Source organism: Labeo rohita, chromosome 8, assembly GCF_022985175.1.
Source record: "Labeo rohita strain BAU-BD-2019 chromosome 8, IGBB_LRoh.1.0, whole genome shotgun sequence".
Classification (NCBI taxonomy): domain Eukaryota; kingdom Metazoa; phylum Chordata; class Actinopteri; order Cypriniformes; family Cyprinidae; genus Labeo; species Labeo rohita.
The window spans coordinates 12383215-12403603 of record NC_066876.1 but is presented as its reverse complement, the minus strand read 5'-3'; the positions used below and the strand labels follow the sequence as shown (position 1 = coordinate 12403603).

The 20389-nt window shown below is 36.1% G+C and overlaps 2 protein-coding genes across 2 annotated transcripts; one reads left to right on the top strand and one right to left on the bottom strand.

Annotated features, from left to right (window-relative positions):
* Positions 1–1160: 1160 nt before the first annotated feature.
* crybb2 (crystallin, beta B2) lies at positions 1161–3858 on the bottom strand. The gene is made up of 6 exons (XM_051116378.1): positions 3732–3858; positions 3450–3537; positions 3233–3351; positions 2175–2307; positions 1785–1927; positions 1161–1679 (listed from the first exon to the last, which is right to left on the bottom strand). Exons 2-6 carry the CDS (start codon positions 3510–3512, stop codon positions 1511–1513), a joined length of 627 nt encoding a protein of 208 aa, XP_050972335.1. The 5' UTR covers positions 3513–3537; positions 3732–3858; the 3' UTR covers positions 1161–1510.
* Positions 3859–7890: 4032 nt separating this feature from the next.
* On the top strand, positions 7891–12591 carry kazald3 (Kazal-type serine peptidase inhibitor domain 3). The gene is made up of 4 exons (XM_051116377.1): positions 7891–8687; positions 10826–10986; positions 11627–11774; positions 11875–12591. Exons 1-4 carry the CDS (start codon positions 8186–8188, stop codon positions 11958–11960), a joined length of 897 nt encoding a protein of 298 aa, XP_050972334.1. The 5' UTR covers positions 7891–8185; the 3' UTR covers positions 11961–12591.
* The last annotated feature ends 7798 nt before the right edge of the window (positions 12592–20389 follow it).

Below are 20389 nucleotides of genomic sequence, written 5' to 3'. Positions count from 1 at the left end.
AAGTATATTCTGTAGCTTCTGAAGGGCTGTACTAAATTTAAAAAAAAAAAAAAAAAAAAGATATACAGGCAAAATAAGAAAAATGTACACATCTTCATTTTGTTCAAAAGTTTACACCCCTGTAAACCCCGGCTCTTACATCCTCAGTGTGCAAAGACAGATCTTAAAATCATACAGTCATTGTTGGAAAGGGTTTAAATACGCAAAAGATGCTGGATAACTAAAGAATTTGTGGGACCTGACGGATTTTTCTGAAGGACAGCAGGCAGTTTAACTGTTCAGGACAAACAAGGGACTCATGAACACCTATTACTAAACAAAAAACACAGCTGTGGATCATTCGGGTAACGACAGTATAGAATCAAGTGTATGTAAACTTTTGAACAGGGTCATTTTTATAAAATCAACTATTTATGTATGTAAATGTATTTTATGTGAAATATCTTATTCAGGTCAGTAATAAATAAAAAATAACATGCATTTTGTATGATGCCTCTTATTTTGGTAATCCCATCTTTGCATCACATCTTGCTGGATTTGAATCATGAGTTTTAAGTGTTTAAATCAAGACAACAACACAATAATCATTCAGTTTCATCTCGAGTTTATTGCATTTCATTGAATATCATATCTATATTTGATCTCATTTATTTTCCTCATTACTTTGAATATGTATTTGATTTCTATCTACTCATAAATATGGTTTATAGCAGGTGTTAACAGTGATTAACAACCTTTACTAATGAAGGACGGAGTTGGGTGGGGTTGCTATAAACCATTAAAGCTAATTTGTTTAGAGAGAATAACCACCCCGACCTCCTGTTGTCAATCACCGTGTCACACCCCCCACCACACACAACACACTACACCACACCGGTCATTTACAACTCTACCCGGCCCCCCCTGCACACCTACAGGCCACTACAGCCCGGGGGGGGGGGCAATTATACCGACTTAACGCAAACTCGTGCCGGTCAAAAGGTGAAGTACCACGGGGTTACTACAGGGAAACGTCTCAGTAATCCTGCAGCAAAATATGCCTGGTTTGTTCAGTTCAGATGCATTGTTGACATTCATTGGCACCAATATGATAACGCGTTATGAAAACACTCTATTAACGTTAACTATACAATGTTTAAAATCATGATGTAAACAAAGGATCAAATAAAATATTTCAGTATTTATTATTTGAATGTGATTTACATATATTTTTCACAAATGTCCTTATAAGATGTGGTGTTATCAACATTGGATTTTATATATTAATTATGGATCAATGAATAGCCTCTATCAACTATGGATTTCAAAAAATCGAATTCACAAAACAGTGAATGCCCAAAAAACAGCTCAGAAACGTTCATAACGCAAAATCACTTATTTATTTCTCAGCAGTAGCAAATAGAATCACTGACACAACTGAAAAGGTCAAAGATAAGCATTCAGAGGTGAAGAGTAAGGAAAGGATGGGGCGTTTTAGAAGCTGTAGGGATTGAGGAGAAGTGCTGGGAACTTAGGTTGAGGGTTGGAAGGCTCCTCTTGGGTGATACTGCATGTCACGGATGCGCCTCACGGACTGGATCTGAGGCAGCACGGCCCCAAACTCAGAACACTCCTTAAACTCTCCTTTCTCAAACAAGTACTGGTAGCCTCTGTATCCTGGGTACTGATAGCCCACCCAGCTGGAACCGAGACAACATCAACAAATGAATGAAAATCATTACTATATACGAGGACTTTGAAAGATTAGACTGGAAAGTATTCAGAAATTGTGAGGTTTTACTCACGTGCCACTCTGCACACGAACTGAAGAGACTTTCTCATGGTATCCATGAGCGTGGAAACTGGGAACATCATCATCTATGATCTCAATCTTCTTCCCAGTGAAGCTTGGGTTCTCATAGAGGACGATCTTGTGTTCCTGGCTGTCCTGCAAGGATATAGGAAGTGTAGAATAAACACTTTAATAAAAAACAAAAGTTTTATGATCTCAAAAATGAAGAAAATGACAACATGAAGAAGCTAAATTATTATTACTTAGTTTATATGTTTAATGGTGACCCTACTATTTTTCTAAAATGTGTAAAATAGTCATAATTAAGTATGAGTGTCGAAACTTTTTACTAGTACTGTATATACAAGAAAATTTTGTAATCCTAGAGTTAGTTTTTAGTTACCACTTTGATGGGGCGGAAGGCGACGATGCAGTCACTGCGTCTGCTGTTGGTCCAGGCGTCCCAGCGAGGATACTCACCCTTCTCAAACACATACTGTTCCCCCTTACAGCCGGGCTGCTCATATCCCACCCACCTGGACCAAAAAGTGAATAAGTGTCATACTTTCTTGCTCATTCATTTTTCTTTAAACAGTAGTTCTCCAATCTGATCGGACTAAGAATACTGATATAACCAACAAGTCCAACAGAACTGGGACATTTTACTGTTGTATAAGTGGAGTTGTTTCACTGTGTCTGGAACAGGGTTGCCAGATCTGTGTAACAAAACCAGTTCCCGTGTCAACCAAATTTAGCTCAGTGTTCAATTTAACAAGCCCAAATAGCCTACCAAATTCAAAATATACCACTCCCATACCTAAAATATATATTTTACACTCAAAATTATGCATTACACATAATCATTTTTGAATTATTTGAAAATATACTATTTACAGTTTATAATCTAAAATAAACATTTCAAGATAATACAGATATAAAATTTATGAATGGATGGCAAATGCTTATATGACATAAAAAATATTTTTTTATTTACTAGAACAACTCTGGAGAGGATTGCCAGTGCCACTCCCTCACAAAATCCCATGACTACCTTATAATCTAGAGCGTTTTATCATTGATAGATTCTAAATTGTATCATAATATATAATATAATAAACGCAAATAGAATTAATGCAGTATATCAGACCTTCAACACGTGGGAAAACACAACCGCAACCGTTTAAAAGTAGCCCGCGAATTTCCCCGCATATCGCGGGAAAAATATTTATGTTTTCCCACACTTCAGAACACGTTTTTCAAGTGAAATGAAAAACCCGGTCGCTCCAGTCCACTCGCATATTGTAATCCATATCGTGTGTTGCTTGGCATTAAGCAAACCCCACCGTGACAAAAGACAAATTAACCCTTTATAATTAATGATGCACATGAACTTCTTGTTTGTTAAGTGTAACGCAATATTACACTCGCAAGCATGCTATTTTCTCTCACACACAAACTCACGGTCCACACAGCACCAGTACTGAGCCCACTTTCGCCACGTCCGCCTCCTGGATGTTGTTACAGGGCCCAGTCAGCTCATGACAGCGGCCTTGGAAGTTTTCCTGTTCGTAGATGACCAACTATGGAACAAAAAACGGGAGAGAAGGCATAAAGAAAGATAAGCAGGAGTAACGGATAAGTAACGCACACCACAGATACTCTAGGAATGTGTTTGTACCTTGAAGTTACTGGCAACTGGTTGTTTTTGCTTGGTTGCAGGGTTCTGGTGATCAGTTGCCATAGTGAACCAGGATGGGTGTGATGAGCTTTGTTCAGAGATAACATTAGGAATAGAATAGGAAGCAAACAATATGTTAGTGTCAATTGTGTAGATAATTTGATATTGCAAGAGAATAACAGTGCATGAATGACAATGTTGAGTTGTCATACTTGAGCAGTTAAAATATATGAAAATGAAACACTAACAATAATAAAGCAAGCAATAATATGCATATCTTACCAGATCCAGGATGTGCCAGTCGCTGTGGGGTGGCATCAGCCGCTCAATATATATGGCAAGCTCAGGGGCGGAAACCTTGCCAAAACATGTCTGTGTCTAGAACACGCTCATAGTCAGGTCCTAATAGGCTGACCGGCTGGCACTGGGAGGGCTGAAGAAGTACCAGCCAAACATCCTCACCCTCGCCATCCTACCCTCCCTTTTCTTTTGATACCCCACAAAGTTATTTCATTAGTTGTCAGTTTTTGCCCAGCCACGCTTTGTTCTATATCCCATGATTCAGCACAACCTGTGCCAAGAGTCCAGGACCTACAACAAGAGTGACCAACTCTGGAAGTGGAACTGAAAGAGAGAGGCTGATGCATCTTTACTATTCACAATTATGGTGAATCCTGTAAGATTTCGGAAAAAAAGCTTGTAACTAAATGTTTCATAATCATAATCAGTATTGATAATGTATTTCACCAGTGACATATTGTTTGGGGAACAAGCTAGCTTGGAGAGTCACCTTGTTGTTAACATGGGTGTTGCAATTATAAACTGTTCTGTTGTTTTACAGGATAAACAAAAGGTTTTTAAACCAAAAAATACAATAAATTAAATGAAAATATAGCCAGCGTTAAGGCATAAATTACATTATTACATATTACAATACATAAAATATATTAAGAGGACATAAACATTGAAAAGGAAACAGAATATAAGCAGGTGCCAATAAAACAAAAACTACACAGCCTATTTAAACAGGTTTTTTAATATGAATTAAAAAGAGAGATTCTCTCTAGAATATCTATTCCAGTCATGGCTCAATTGGGCCTTCACTGTAGAGGCAGTGGTTCTCAACCAGGGGCCTCAGCAAACCTCCAAGGGGTCCTAAAGATGACACTGAATCTAAAATAAGACATAACAATCATTAAAATGAGCTAAAACAATCATTTAAAAACAATATATTTCTTGTTTTAATTTACCCCCTCAAACGCAGTTTCAGAAAACTTGTATATATTAAGTAGTCTAATTTTAAAAGTAAATAATCCAATAAATCTTTAATGACTAGAAGTGTCATGTAAATTCATTGGTTAAAAGAGTTAAAAAGAGAACACATTCAACTCATGGAATCCTGAAATGTAATTATTTTAATTATAATTAATGTGGTTACATTTTAAATATACATAAACTAGAAGTTCCCATAAATTAAAGTATGTTTTATTAAAGTTTTATTACCAAAAACAGCAATGGGGGTGTTTTGAAGCAAACAAAATGTAAGGTGGGCGGATCCATATGCAAGCTTTTATTAAACTGAGACAGAGACATGGTCATACACAGGCAGCGTCAACACCAGCAAACAGATACAAACAGGGCAAAACACAAGAGTAATCCAGGGACAGGCGAGGGTTGATCGGTGGGCAAACGTAATCCAGGGGGAGAGGCAAATGGGTAATCCAAAGAGACAGTCTATAGTTTAAATGAGGAGCGAACAGAGTCCGAAACGGCAAGACAAAGGAAATCCAAGACAGGCGATAAATCCAAAGCAAGCTGAAGGCAGACAAAATGAGATAACCAGGCTAGGATCAAGACATGGATGACTAGGCTAGAAAACAACTTAACTACTCAGGAAACTTGGAAGTGGCTCCGTAAAGTTGCTCTCACTAGGAGAGCGATAAACGCAAGACAGTACTCGGCCCAGAATGATATTTATACAGTGTGTGATTGGCTGCAGCTGTATGCGTAACGGGTGAAGTGGAGCATGGGAAATGTAGTCCAGGGTGTAGTGCAACTGTCTGTGTAGTGTGAGAGGCAATATGATGGCAAGGCGACCTCTGGTGGTGGGCAGACCTGACTGGACTTGTAACAGAGGGCTTTTGAAGTCAAAAATGCTTTTGGGCCTTGGAGTCAAAAATGCTGAGATCCACTACTCTACAGTATATGCTTGCATTTGTTTACAGTATATCTAAATCTTGGACCAACCAGTTCTAGGTGTGATTGCGGTAATGTTTTATTCATTTATGAACAGTATTTGAACTGTGTTCTCTGGACATTTCATAAAAGACCATAATCACCAACATGTATGCTGGATGGTTTGACCAAAAATCTGTATCATGTTTTTTTCAACCTGATCTCATAACAAAAACGTAGACGGGAAATATGTTCCATGTACGTTTTGTGACATTTTCGATGTGAAATGTTCACTGAATTGCACTAAAAGAGTGTTCTTTTTCCCCCCCGGCACAATTAAACGTACATATGGTTTTATAACGTCACCATAGTTCTGACTTGAAATCCATTGAGTGGCGCTATAACTAATGCTCCATGATGTTTTAAAATGACGTACCACCTGCACTACACCTAAACCTACCTGATAGTATGAATAAAACTGAATGTGACGTAAAAATGCAATTGCAAGCATGCCATTTTAGCTTCTTTTTTAATCTCTCAGCTCTTTAATTGTGAGTCATGTTTTTCACAGGATTCATACCCAAGGATTCCACATCCTAAGTCCAATTCCATGCCAGCTGAGCTACCGAGCAAGCTTGTTACATTGAGAAACCGAAACATATGGAGCTGTAATCATAACTGTGTACGAAAATGATTCCCACTTCTAGTGTTCATTTTTGCTGGAAAACTCCAGTGATATGTACTTGTTGGTAAGTATTTTATGTCTTGTTCCCACAGGTACGTTTCCGTCATGAGATCAGGTCTTCCCCGCCCCTGTATGACAGCCTCAATCCATATTGCATTATCTATATATAAAACATAATTCTGTGAATTCTAATGTGTCCAATACGTTTTGTGGTCTGCGGCAACTCGCGCATATGATCCGCTCCGTGCTCTTCTCTGTGGACCGGAGCCAGGTGTGTGCTCTCTGCGACGGTTGTGTACACAACGTGAATTCAGACTTCATGCGCCCCAAAGGAATGCATGTTTTACACTGTCTGAATCGTTCCCTATCCCCTATATAGTGCACTACCAATTTACTTTACAGGAAATACAAATTCTGTGAACAAATGACTGATTTCAGCCACAGCTTCAGCTTCTGTTTATAGTGTAGGAGGCGGGATGTCTCGGATTCTAAAGAGCATTTAATTGGACAGAAAGTTTGATGAGAAGCTGAAGTGCAGGGTGATGTCATCAAAATCGCTGATCCATATTATAGATAACCTTAAGGCTAAAATATTTATATTAAAAGCCAAAAAAAGTAGTTTAAATATTACATTAATATGCATAATACAGAGGTAAAATGAACAGAAAATGCTATCTAACCTTTTCTGAAGACAGTCAGTTCCCCTCAGAGATACATTCATATAAACCCACACTCCCAATTCAGTATTTAGGATTTTCTTCCAATATTTCACGAATCGTGAACAGTAAGTTTACGTGCTACAGTATTTTCACCTCTTTACGTTCGTCTTCAGCATCTCTGGCTTCTGTTAACGGCCGTTTACAGAATTAGTTGTGTGTTAAATATAGTTCTAAAAGTTCTCCAACCATTTAGTTGTAATTGTATGCAATTGACAGGGATCCCCTTTCAATTCACTTTCTATATATACTTTTTTTTTTTTTTTTTTTTTTTTTTTTTTTTTTGAAAATTAATACCATGAGGGTAATTCAAACCGGTTTATCGGCCAGAACTAAATGACCTTATCTCTATAACAGTGAAAATACTTCAGACAGAATCAATATCTGGCCCTCGAGATCCACTGTGTGGCACAATTTAGCTCCAACATCTTAATCAAACACACCTGCTCGTAATCCTGAAGACTGTGGTTAGATTTTTCAGATGTGTTTGATTAGACTTGGAGCTAAACTCTGCAGGATAGTGGATCTTGAGGGCCAAAGTGTCCCACCCTGAAATCTTTTATAGGCCACTCAGGATCTTACGGTGCCATCAGTTGTAATAGCGCCAAGATGTCCATGGTCCTTTTCAAGCAGTGCATTATTTTTAGTACACTGGTTAAATGTGTTTAGCAAAAATCGTTTTTAATAAATCTAGTTATTTCTTTCTTATCATTATTTATTTATTTAGCAGTTTTCTCTATTTCCTTCTTTTCCCAGAATGCATGGCTCAAAAATGCTAATTATTTTCCCGGTTTTATGACTGCAAACAGATTTTATTTTAAAGTCGAAGTGTACAGATATACCGCCACCTGGTGGTAGTTAGCGTTCCCCCGCTGTACATAACATTCTTTTAATCTCCGTGTATCGTTTCTTAAACTTCTAATACGCCACAAAAATTCACTACGATTTTTCCCCCTGCACTTCTGGCATCCAATGGGACGAAGCTGTGAGGTCGCGGCAGTGGGGGAGGATAGCTGTGTTTATTTTCTTTCAGCCACAGATGGTTTCTGAGGCTGTGAGGCTAGACACGCAGAACGACAGTCGGGGATGAAGCCGCAGCTTTGGGAAAAAAGTTGCATTTATTGCATGCATAGCCTGGCCACGAGAAATAAGCGCTCACGATGTTAATGCACATAGTTACGTTTGCCGTTTTGGTTCTGAGCATCAGAACTGCACACGGTTTCCCCAATTACAAAGATGACTATATGGACGAGGACTTGGCCACCTTTGACTATTACAAAGGGACGGATGAGTTTGATGAGAGAAACAGGACGCAGGAGTGTGAGGAGTGTGTGCCGGAGTTGTGCCCGCTCCTGCTGGGCTGTAGAGCGGGGCTGGTACAGGACAGCTGCGGCTGCTGCTCTCAGTGCGCCAACCTGGAGGGACAGACCTGTGATCTCGGCCAGAGAACCGTCTATTATGGACTGTGCGGAGAGAACCTGGAGTGCAAATTGGACCGCTCGGATGGAGCGGACGGAGAGGAGCCAGAAACTCAGTGTGTGTGTTTGTCCCAGAAACCTTTGTGTGGCACAGATGGACAGACTTACATGAATATCTGCAAATATAAAGAAGCGGCTTATTCAAATCCTGGACTTAATGTGAGCGACGGGCCGTGCAGGACAGGTATGAACAACACAAACGAGCTTTTTTTGCAACCAGTATATATTTATTTAGCCGTTTCTTTATTGACTTTTTTTTTAAATACATGGAACGTGTTTTTTGATGTTCTTCTTGTTTTTGTTCTGCCAATTTATCTTATATTTAATTAATGCTAGCTTTTACTAAGTGTTTTTCAAACATTTATTATTATTTTTTTAATAATCAGAGAGATGTCTCAAATGTTTTTTTTCCTTCTAAGCAGCATTTATTTATTTAAGGTACACTTACCTTAAAAAGTTTTTTCAGTTGGATTTAATTTTTGTCATTACTACATTCATAAATAACTACATTTATTTATTTAATTAATTTATTTATTCTATTTATTTATTTGTTTGTTAACTTACACAGAGTCAAAGTATCTCAAGTATTTTTAAACCAATATTTACTTATTATTATTATTATTATTAATACATGGAATAAACAAGAATGTTTTTTAAAACTAATATGTGGTGGTGGTGGTGGTTGTAGGGGGTGGGGTTATATAAGATAGAACAGTAGAGAGCAGACTGGAAAGTATTAGGTGGTGGAGAGAGTGGGGTGGGATCGGCAAAGGACCTTGAGACTGGAATCAAACTCGGGTCGCCATGAGCACAGTTGTGCTACATGTTGGCGCACTAACCACAAGACTATGGGCACCGGTTTTCTCTCTCTTTAAAAAAAAAAAAAAAAAAAAAAAAAAAAAAAAAAATCTGAATTGTCTCAAAATATTATTTTTCCTCCAACCATTATTTTATTTAATTTGATACTGAATTTATTTTTATTTTTTAATAATACATGGAATAAATAGACATGGTTCAACTGTGTTTTTCTATAACCAGTATTCATTCATTCAAAAGTATCTTAAGTATTTTTCCAACCAATACTTCCTCTAAGCATTTATTTATTTATGGTTTGTTTGATTGTTATCTTAAAAGTGTTTTTTTTTTTCCAACAATTATTTAATAAAATTTGATATTGAATAATTTTTTTTGTCATCCTTTTATTTATACATGGAATAGACAAGGTTCAGCTGTTTTTTTTTTTTTGTTAATAACCAGTATTTATTTATACATCAATTGATTTTATTTTGTGTTTATTTAATTATTTGTTTGTTTATTTATTGTATAGTTACCTTAAAAGTTTAATTTAATCTTGAATTTCATTTTTAATACATGGAATAGCAAGGGTTAGTTAGTTGTGTTTTTTATAACCAGTATTCATTTGCACATCAATTTATTTTATTTATGTATTTTATTTATTTATTTACTTACTTACTTACATGGAGTCAAATGTAGTGTTTTTCCAACCAATATTTACTTTATAATAATAATAATAATAATTAGGGCTGTCAAACAATTAATTGCAATTAATCACATCCAAAATAAAAGTTTCTGTTTACATACTATATGTGCATGTACTGTGTATATTTATTATGTATATGTAAATACATACACATAGATGTATATATTTAGGGAAAAATGTTTTAGATTTATACGTAAAATATTTATAATTATTTATATATTATATATATTTATAATTATCTAAATTATATACAAGTATAAATATAAATACAACATATACAGTATATAGAATATATACATGTATGTGTATTTATATATACATAATAAATATACAGAGTAAACACACATATAGTATGTAAACATAAACTTTTTTTTTGGATGCGATTAATTGTTTGACAGTCCTAATAATAATAATAATCATTATTATTATCATTATTATTATTTAACATATGGAATAAACATATCTTAAGGGTGTTTTTAATATTTATTTTATTTTTTAAATAATCAGAGATGTCTTAAAAGTTTTTAGAATTATTCTTATTATTTACTCATTTGTTTGTGTGCTTGTTTGTTTTTGTTCGTCTCTTTCTTATTTTCTTTCACAACTGATTTGAAGTGTTATCTCAACAGTGTTTTTCTCTCTGGGCTCCCAGCACTTGGGAATTTTGGACCTGGCCCCTATAATTTTCCCAGTGACTTTAAAGAGGAGATTTATGACCTTTAAACAGCTCTTCAAGTCAGGCTGACATAGGAAGTGGTTTCTGAATGTGATTCCTGATATGACCTCTTTCTCTCTCTGTCTCTCTCTCTATTTCTGGTAAGTCCCTATCATCAAGGTGCCACCACATAATCTGGTAAATGTAACAGGCAGCAGTATAGCATTTCTCTGCGAAGTGTTTGCATTTCCCATGGCGCTAGTGGAATGGAGGAAAGATGGAAAAGAGATCATTTTACCTGGTGATGATCCCCACATATCGGTCCAGGTAAAGTACTTCCAAACTGAAACTCTGTAAAGTAATATATTACCTTAATTAGGGCCTTGCGGATGTAGATGAGTTTGTTTCTTCATCAGAACAGATTTGGAGAAATTTAACACTGCATTATTTGCTCACCAACGGATCCTCTGCAGTCAATGGGTGCCGTCAGAATGAGAGTCCAAACAGCTGATAAAAACATCACAATAATTCAGAAGTAAACCACACAACTCCAGTCCATCACTAATGTATGAAGCTGTCAGCTGTTTGGACTCATTCTGACGGCACCCATTCGCTGTAGAGGATCCACTGGTGAGCAAGTAATATAATGCAATTTTTTTTCCCAAATCTGTTCCAATTAAGAACAGTATATTCCTTTATACTGTATTTTTTGGCTAGTGATTCTATGTTGAAATGCATTACACTGATTTTTCCACAAAGTAAGTCAGCAGATTGTATGGGAATATTCATGTCTAATGATTTACTGCAGGTGTTTATAGCTTCAGGATTTGGGACATGGAGGGTGTTCCTGGTTAAATCCATTAATTAACTTGTCAAGAACTGCCAAAGTTATATATGTATTTCGTTGCTTAGTCGATAGGAAAAAGTGTGTACCTCAGCTTTTCCATTTATCTGTTTTTCCTTATAGTCACGAGGTGGCCCTCAGAAGTATGAACTTTCCAGTTGGCTGCAGATTGAAGAGGCCAGTCAGATGGATTCTGGCACATACAGGTGCATCGCTCGAAATGAACTTGGCCACGTCTCAGCCACAGCAATTTTAGGAGTCCTGCCACCAGGTAAAAGTTATATCCTGAGCTGTAATGGCCTACGGTAGTGTTTCCTGTTCCATTATAGCTTTATGTACAATGTAATCTGTTTTTTTTTTTTTTTACACAGATGAGATGTCTACCTATTTGGAACAAAACGTGAATGAAATGATGAGCTATGAGCAACTGCAAGACTACGACAGGGATTATTACTAAACTTCAGATCCCAACACCCCCAAGAAAAACAATGTCTTTTTACGTCTAGCCATTAAATTTGAGACATGGCAGGAAGACACTCAGGCAATGACTGTGAAAAAAGGAGTAAGCCTGTGAAAAACATCCCCCTCCTGAGCTTTTTCTACATCTGGATAATCAAACATGGAGACGGCGAAGAAGAAGCTTAAATAAATTCCCAATGGCACAGGCCTCTAAAATGGTTGAAAAACACACAATGAGAGAGCGGAGTCGTTTGGAAGCTGCTGGAAGCTTTGAAATTCAGTACAGAGAGTAGCTACTGAAGCTGAATGTCCCTTTTGTTTCACTAAAGCTCTTCTTCAGAGTGACAATCTGAATAACGAAACATAAAGAACTGTGAAATTTGAACATCTATTTTTTGATAACTTCATATTATAATTGCAGTTTTGAATTTTGATCAATAGAACTTTATATTTAAAATATTTTTTTGTGTGCTTTTCACTATGGTTGTAAACAAACCAGAATATACTGAAATGGAATGCTATAGTTGTTCGTTTCATGAATAGTTAATCACAGAAGCCTTAATTGTGATTATAAAAAAGTGTAACATTTATACAACAGTTTAATAAAGAATTTAATATTGAATTACTTATATAGGTAGAATAGTTACATTGTCCGTTTTTGTTCATTCAATGAAAATAGTTCCAAATGAATCCACAGAAGATTGTTGTGCATCTTCAATAGGATTGTGATGATAAATCTATGCATTGTGATTAGTGGATTGATTCTGAGGTTCGTTTTTAACAGCAGATGGCACTCAAATCTAGTTTTTAACTGCACACTTAAATGTTCATGAAAAAGGCCACTGAAAAGCACTAGTCAGAATGCTTTTATGACACAAGATTAATGTGCCAACAGCCCACTGTGAACACCCTTGTAATTCGCTTCAGCCTTTTCGAACTTTTTGAATGATTATTTAAGGTTCAAGTGTGTGTACTCAAGCAGAGTACAGTTGTTTCTAAAGTATGCAGTGCCATCTGCTGTTCAAAACTAAGCTCAGAATTGATTCGAGAGAATTGCAACACATTCGGAAAATCTCAGCATCGATGCAGAATCTTTTCTCGATTCACGATGCATCGATGTATCGTCACAGCCCTAGTCTCCATTGGCTTTCCTGAACGAATCAGTGATTTTTTTTAGGAATCTGTCACATGCTGCATTTGAATATGCATACTTCCATACTAGTAGGTAAAAAACAGTATGTGAAAAGAGTAGGATGTCCAAAGTCATAGTATTCATTTACGCTTTTCTATCCCATGAGGCCACGAGATTGGATTTTTTGTATGGCAGTGAAGTGACACAACTGATGCTCGGCTCGTAGGTCACATGACAGTGAAAGCATGGTGAATGTAGTAAGTCCAGATAACATTCACACTACAGACATTCATGCTATATAGGATTTTTAAGTTGCAAAGTAATTACTTATTCAAAAGGAGTATGCAATTTCAGATAAGCAACCATAAGATTCATTTCATGAATGTATCCGTACACTGTGTAAAAAAAAACTTGTTGCAACTTAAAAAAGTGTTTGTGCTGCCTTAAAATTTTAAGTTTACTCAACTCAAATATCCATGTTTTCATGTAGTTCAGCATTAACATTTCATGTTGACTAAACTTAACATTTTAAGGCAGCACTTACTTTTTTAAGTTGAAACAACTTTTGTTGTTTTTTTTTACAGTGTATTTCACTATAGAAGTCCATTTCCGGCATTGAATAAAAAATAAAAATAAGAGGTAATTGCGACTTTTATCTCACAATTCTTTTTTCTTGCAATTCTGACTCTTTCTCAGAATTGTGTAATACAAATTTACAATTCTGTAATTTTTCAACATAGTCTTTTTCCCATGAAAATAAACATAATTGCGAGAATTGTGAGATACAAACTCATTTTTGCAAGAAAAAGTCAGAATTGTGTTTATATCTTGCATTTCTGACTTTATAACTCATAACTGCGAGTTTATATTTTGCAATCCTGACTTTCACACAAAACTTTCATGCAGTTCTGAGTTTATATCACGTAATTCTGAGAATTACAAGTTTGCTACACAATTCTGAGAAAAAGTCAGAATTGTGAGTTTATATCAAGCAATTCTGACTATATAACTCATAATTGCAAGTTTATATCATGCTATTCTGAGAAAAGTTAGAATTGTGAGTTTATATCTCACATTTCTGACTTTATAACTCATAACTGCGAGTATATCATGCAATTCTGACTTTATAATTTGCAATAGCAGGTTTATATCACACTATTCTAAGAAAATAAGTTAAAAAAAAGTTTTTATCTCAAAATTCAGACTTTATAACTCACAATTGCGAGATTATATTACATAATTATGAGAAAAAAATCTAAATTACGAGTTTGTATCGATTCTGAGAAAAAAGTCAGAATTGAGTTTATATCTCGCAATTTTGACTTTATAACTCGCAATGCGAGTTTATCACACTACTCTGAGAAAAAGTCAAAAATGGCAGCTTATATCTTGCAATTCTGACTTTCACGCAATTCTGAGAAAAAGAGTCAGAATTATGAGTTTGTATCCATCCTGAGAAAAAATCTGAGAATTGTGAGTTTATACGAAACAATTCAGCCTTTATAACTTGCAGTTGTGAGTTTGTATCACACAATTCAGATAAAAAAGTCAGAATTACGAGTTTGTATCATAATTCTGAAAAAAAAATAAAAAATCTGAGAATTTATATTAAACAATTCTGCCTTTATAACTTGCAATTACATTATTTTGAAAAAAAAAAAAAAAAGTCAGAATTGTGAGTTTATATCATGCTAGCCTGACTTTATAACTGGTAATTACAAATTTATATCGCAATTCTGAGAAAAAAAAGTCATAGTTGTGAGCTTATATCTTGCAACAGACTTTATAACGTCCAACTGTGAGACTGTGTCACATAATTCAGACAAAAAAGTCAGAATTGTGAAATGAAAAGTCACAATAGCCTTTTTGTATTTTTTATTCAGTGGCAGGATAAAAAATAAAATACTTGACTCATAAGGTCATTCACTTGCTGGTGTAACAATGTAAGACTAGATAGACTGACAGTCTTATCTTCTCTTGAAGGCCACTGCTGAGAACGTGCTGCTGTCTAATTTGTGCTTGACTTTCGTACAAACACAGTTCTTCACAATCCACCCGTTTCTACTCAAAGCAGAATGTGTATCAGCCTCTGAGTTTATGTATGTTTCCACATGTGGCATCTCTCTTTTACCAGTCTTTCCTTTGAGTGTGTGTCAGATTGGGGTGAGGCAGCTGAGCACACAGCTGGCTTTAATATATCCTTATGATCTCCTGTCTTAGGACATAAACACAGGGATCCTACTCTTCGGTACATGTGCCTACAGGTTAGACTTCTTTTGATGAAAATACAACAAACACCATCAGGCTGGTAAGTAATATACAGTACACATCACTTAACCCTTTAATTTCACCTTTTAGTGGAGCAGTGACCTGTATTTAACAGAACAGGAGTAAATAACAGCCTTTTAACCCCCATTTTTTCTTCTGCCCTCTCATGATTTTCTCTGGTGCCTTTAACTCGGGAATAATTATGATAACAGCTATGCATTTATTTTAGGTTACATTTTTGATGCTACATTACATAAACTGTGTAAAAAGATTGACATTCATGTAGAGTTATACACCATTCTGTATTTACAAAAACAGTACGCGTAATAAACCAAATGTAACAACATGTGGTTTAAGGGTCCATTTGCATGACTTCCACCCAGCAGTCTACTGTTAAAGCAATTAGCCTGCAGTAATGTCTAAATCATTTCAGACTGAGAGCACCTTGGGACAGAGCTGTTTCCTCTTGCCTTAAACAACCAAACATTCTGAAAACTCAAAACACCTTTACTAGACATGCTAAATATTTTGACTTTATGGGTAGAATATACCACAGAGGATCTCCATGGGCCCCCTTGTGATGGAGTTTGGGGCAAAAATGAAGTTTTGCTGAAAACGTACTCACCCTCAGGTCATCTCAGATTTAAATTTAAAGTTCTGGAGTCGTGTGGATTACTGCAGGATGTTTTTATTAGCTCTTTGGACTCTCATTCTGACGGCACCCATTCACTGCAGAGGATCCATTGGTGAGGAAGTGATGTAATGCTGAATTTCTCCAAATCTGTTAGGATGAAAAAACAAGCTCATTTACATTGTATGCAGTGGCAGATTAAGACTCTTTGGTGCCCATGGGCAATGACACCTAAAGTGCCCCTCCGCCTCCCCCACCTCCCCCAATACTCCACCCACACTTTTTTTATTTGCAAAATTTCATATTAATAAACTTATCTGATAACAGAAGGCTACATCAACAGAAGTCATTTTAAGCTCAAGTAGAAATCCTTACAAAATCAGGTTACTACTTTTTAGTGTTCTAAATCTGAACAGTTGAAACCAGAAACCAGTTGTTACAGGTATTATAATAATCCAATCTGTTCATCTCATCAGACTCTATGGCCAACAAAGAAAGTGTGGATAGTGTTTTTAGAGTCATTATTGTCCTCAGTTCATTTTTTATTCATTTACATTTAATTTACAAAATAATTTTCAAGCATTTTACTCCCGTCAAAGAAAGGTGTAAAACAGGTGTTTTCAGAAATGTGACAATGAGTGCATTGTCTATTTAAAAATTATATTTTGAATCTTTGTATTTAAATACCTTTGGAAAAAGTCAAATGTATTTTGTATTTAAATACATTTAATCTTAGTATTTTTGTATTTAGTATTTTGTATACTTGTTGATACAGGAAATCAGCAGTCTAATAAAGAGGTTGATTGGCAAAAAGTATTTTATGTGTTTTGAAAATACAAAAAATACTAAGATGAAATGTATTTAAATACAAAATAGTATTTTGTATACAAAATAAGTATTGGTGATTACCAAAATCACTTTTAATGTTTCTGTAATGGTTAATCCACCAGTATGTGTAAGGTCTTTAGTCAAAGTAGTGTTTCTAATGCTAAAATATAATTATTGTTGGGACTGAATGGATTCAAGGACAGATTGTACAAAAGGTTAGTCAAAAGCAAATCTTTGGGAGCAACTATAAATTATTTGGAATATAGCTACATATGTTTTATGTACCGAAAATAAAACTTACAAACTCACTTGTTTACACTCTGCCCCCTTTTTGATTGCCAACGGCTGCAAAGTACAACATGAAAGCGCAAGGCTGACGCTCTGTAGCAAAATCAGTTAAAAAGACGTGGTGCCCCTGGGCACTTGCCCAATTGCCCATATGGTTAATCCGCCTATGATTGTATGGCCTGAGGATAACTAAATTTTGTTCATTTTTTGTTGAACTGTCCATTTAAGTTTTTACCTCCTGATGCTTTGTGATTTTAGTCAGAATGACGGTTCCCAAGACTAAACTCCAGTTGTTTCCAGCAGTTTAAGAGAGTCTATGGTTTCTGTTTCATTGCTCTTAGTTATTTTTCTTTCCCCCAAATTCTATGGAAAATTGAAAAAATATTCAGGGGATCGTGTGAACTTCCAGAACCAGCAGCGAGGGGCTTCCCATCTCTGCCCAAGAATCCACTAATATCCTGTGTCATGAAAAGACATTACTGGCACAGAGTAGGAGGCCGAAAGCAGACTGAGGTAGGCCTGAAATTCAAATAAATAGCTTTAGGAAATGCAGTTGACAACCAAAACATGCATTTATATGAATTTATATAGCTTACCAGATTTAGTTATTGCTGGCTGGGAAAGCATAGTTAGGCGAAGAACAAAAGTAACAAAATGACTGTTGTTCACTTTTCCCGTTTTGTTCTCCATCAACCAGCAGACACCACAGGCACTCGAATTCCCCTGCAGCATTCATTGCACAGCTAATGCTAAACCATGATAGCCACTTAAAAAGGGCCTCTCTGCTCTCCAAAAGAGCTGCCTCTGTTTGATTTAAATAAAGGAAAGCAGTTCCAGACTCTTAAACAAGTAATTTCCATGCTTTTGTTTTCCTTCCAGTTTTGTGGAAAATGAGATCCATGTGCTGTGTGAAAGATCATCTGTCTTCTGAGTGGATTTATTGTAATCAATAAAATGAGAGTGGAAGACAACAGGAAGAGTTTGTGTTCATGACTGACGAACAATAACAAATGACGAACAGCACAGACGGAAAAACTAAACAAATATATCTAACTTATGAGGCAAAACTGACAGTTTCTTAAATCATTAGAGATTAAGGTTTGCATTATATGCAATATAAGTTAAAGTACTAACACAGAAATTTGTTCAGTGGAGCAAAACAACAAGATCGGAAGGGATAATGATGACGATAATAAATGAGGAAAAACACGAATCTCCCTTCTCTTTTTCTGCCTTCGTTGCCACTGGTTTATTGCTTACACTGTAGTCTTCTATAACTGAATCATGTCATTGTTCTTAGTATATTATACTTTTAAGAAATGCGTGCTGTCAAACCTATTCAACTGTCAAAAAGCGATCTGTAATGAGAAGTGAATTCACACATCATGTTCAGTACTGTTTTGAGGCCCTAGAGGGCAGTGAGAAGATACTACTTAGAAGCATTCAGTCTGTTTATTGCTGTTCAAATTTTGATTTTGAGGTATAAACGAACCCTTAAGTATTAAACTTCGACATAGATTTCAACCTGCGCTGTTTATAAAGCAGACAAAATGATAATTCAAGTTATGGAGCTCGGTGAGCGGAGGAGAGCTGTTGCTTTAGATCCATATATGGCTTGTTTTGGCTACCCTGGTGAAAAAAAACATGCAACATGACCAGCATAAACATGACCAGCATAAACCAGCATCAAAAATACCTACCAGCATATGCTGTTTTTTTTACCAATGATAAGCATATAAACATACATTAACAAGTAGATTTGAATATTATAGAGACGCAGGATGGGCTCATTTAATTTGAACCAGTAAGCAACCACACAGTATATACGCTACTAATGTTTTTTTTTTTTTTTTTAAAACACCCAACCTTTTCCCTACAAGCGGGCGTTGTCATTTGGGGTCTGGCTTTTGGTGTCAACCGTGCCCAGCTACTTTTAGCTGTACAAAACAGCTTGTTTTGCTGCTTGACGTAGCAAATTGGTGTGTTTTACCATGTTGTTTTAATGTATTATCTTATTTCTGAACACAGTGGTTTGTAGTGCAAACAGTTTTACCGTTTACTGCACGGTGTTACTCTTCTCGTTGTTTCCCTATAGGGGGTTTGAGCTTACATCACGATTTGGTCAGTTACCTGGATGTGCAGCCATATTGGCAATACTTGGTTAATGTATTAGCCTACAGAATATGTTGTTCTGCTAATTTATGCTGTCTAAACCACAGAACAACTGTGTGGAAGTTGCTCAATTATATAGAGAAGGACTTAGTAAGTAGGAAAGGGCGCAATATTTTGACAAACTAAAGTTAACAGGTGGGTAAAGATACGTACAAGCAGTATTAATTAACATATTAGCTTACCTGACCGGAAATGATAAGCACAAACGTGAATGTTGTCAAGATTCTTGCCCTGGAAATCCTGGTTTAGTTAGGTCAACCACAATTGCCTTTTGTTCCTCAGACTCTTTTCTTTAATTTGTTATAACTTTTGGCAGTCTATAGTCCTCCAAATGTTTTTTTTTCCCGATCTGACCGATTACAGCCCAAAACATGACAATAATTGACCATTTTCAGCAGCAGTAATCAGCAAAATATGTTAGTTTTGTTTGGTTCAGCGGCATTGTTTACATTCAGTGCCGCCAATATGGCCGATTGATGACGCGTTGTAGTGACTAATGAACTGGGAATCTCATAGGCTTACTTCCGTGTTAAAAAATAAGATTGATGGCGACGCCCTGGAAAACACCCACAACATCTTGTCGTCGTGGAGGCAGGTTTTTAACAGGTATGCAGCTAATTTGTTTCAAAAAACTATTTGGGACACAATTCTGTTCGAGTCAACTAAATGCAGACTTCCCTTGGAAGAAGGGCTTTGTTTGTAGGTCTGACAGCTGTGTTGCATTAATGTTGCAGGCCAAACTAAAAGGCAGAGGCCTAATGAATAAATATAGCAGTGCCATTAGATCCTTGCATGATGAGTAAATATTTTTTTATATCAAGGCCTTTACAAATTGTATACCTATACTAAAAATGCATATCTATTTTTTTTATTTATTTATAAAAGTAAGAGTGTGTCTCTTAAAAGTAAGAGTGTGTTATTGTCGTTGTCTTTGTCTATCCTAACACAGAAAGATGCAGGCATTGGTCAGTAAAGCATCCCTCATTTTCTGGAAAGTAAGTTGGTTTGTGTTTTGTGCTTGTGTGTGTGATGGAAACTTGACATGCCGTAGAACAGGAAGTTTGCAATTGACCACAGACCCTAAAAAATAAGCCCTCAGGCCTAAAAT

Bases quoted from the DNA above. Each gene is read 5' to 3' on its own strand.
- crybb2 (XM_051116378.1), bottom strand. From the start codon at position 3,512: ATGGCAACTGATCACCAGAACCCTGCAACCAAGCAAAAACAACCAGTT. The intron at 3,352-3,449 runs GTACAAACACAT...TTTGTTCCATAG, and splicing joins CAGTTGCCAGTAACTTCAAG to TTGGTCATCTACGAACAGGA. The intron at 1,928-2,174 runs GTAACTAAAAAC...ATATCCTTGCAG, and splicing joins CCTTCCGCCCCATCAAAGTG to GACAGCCAGGAACACAAGAT.
- kazald3 (XM_051116377.1), top strand. From the start codon at position 8,186: ATGTTAATGCACATAGTTACGTTTGCCGTTTTGGTTCTGAGCATCAGA. The intron at 8,688-10,825 runs GTATGAACAACA...ATTTCTGGTAAG, and splicing joins CGACGGGCCGTGCAGGACAG to TCCCTATCATCAAGGTGCCA. The intron at 10,987-11,626 runs GTAAAGTACTTC...TTTTCCTTATAG, and splicing joins ATCCCCACATATCGGTCCAG to TCACGAGGTGGCCCTCAGAA.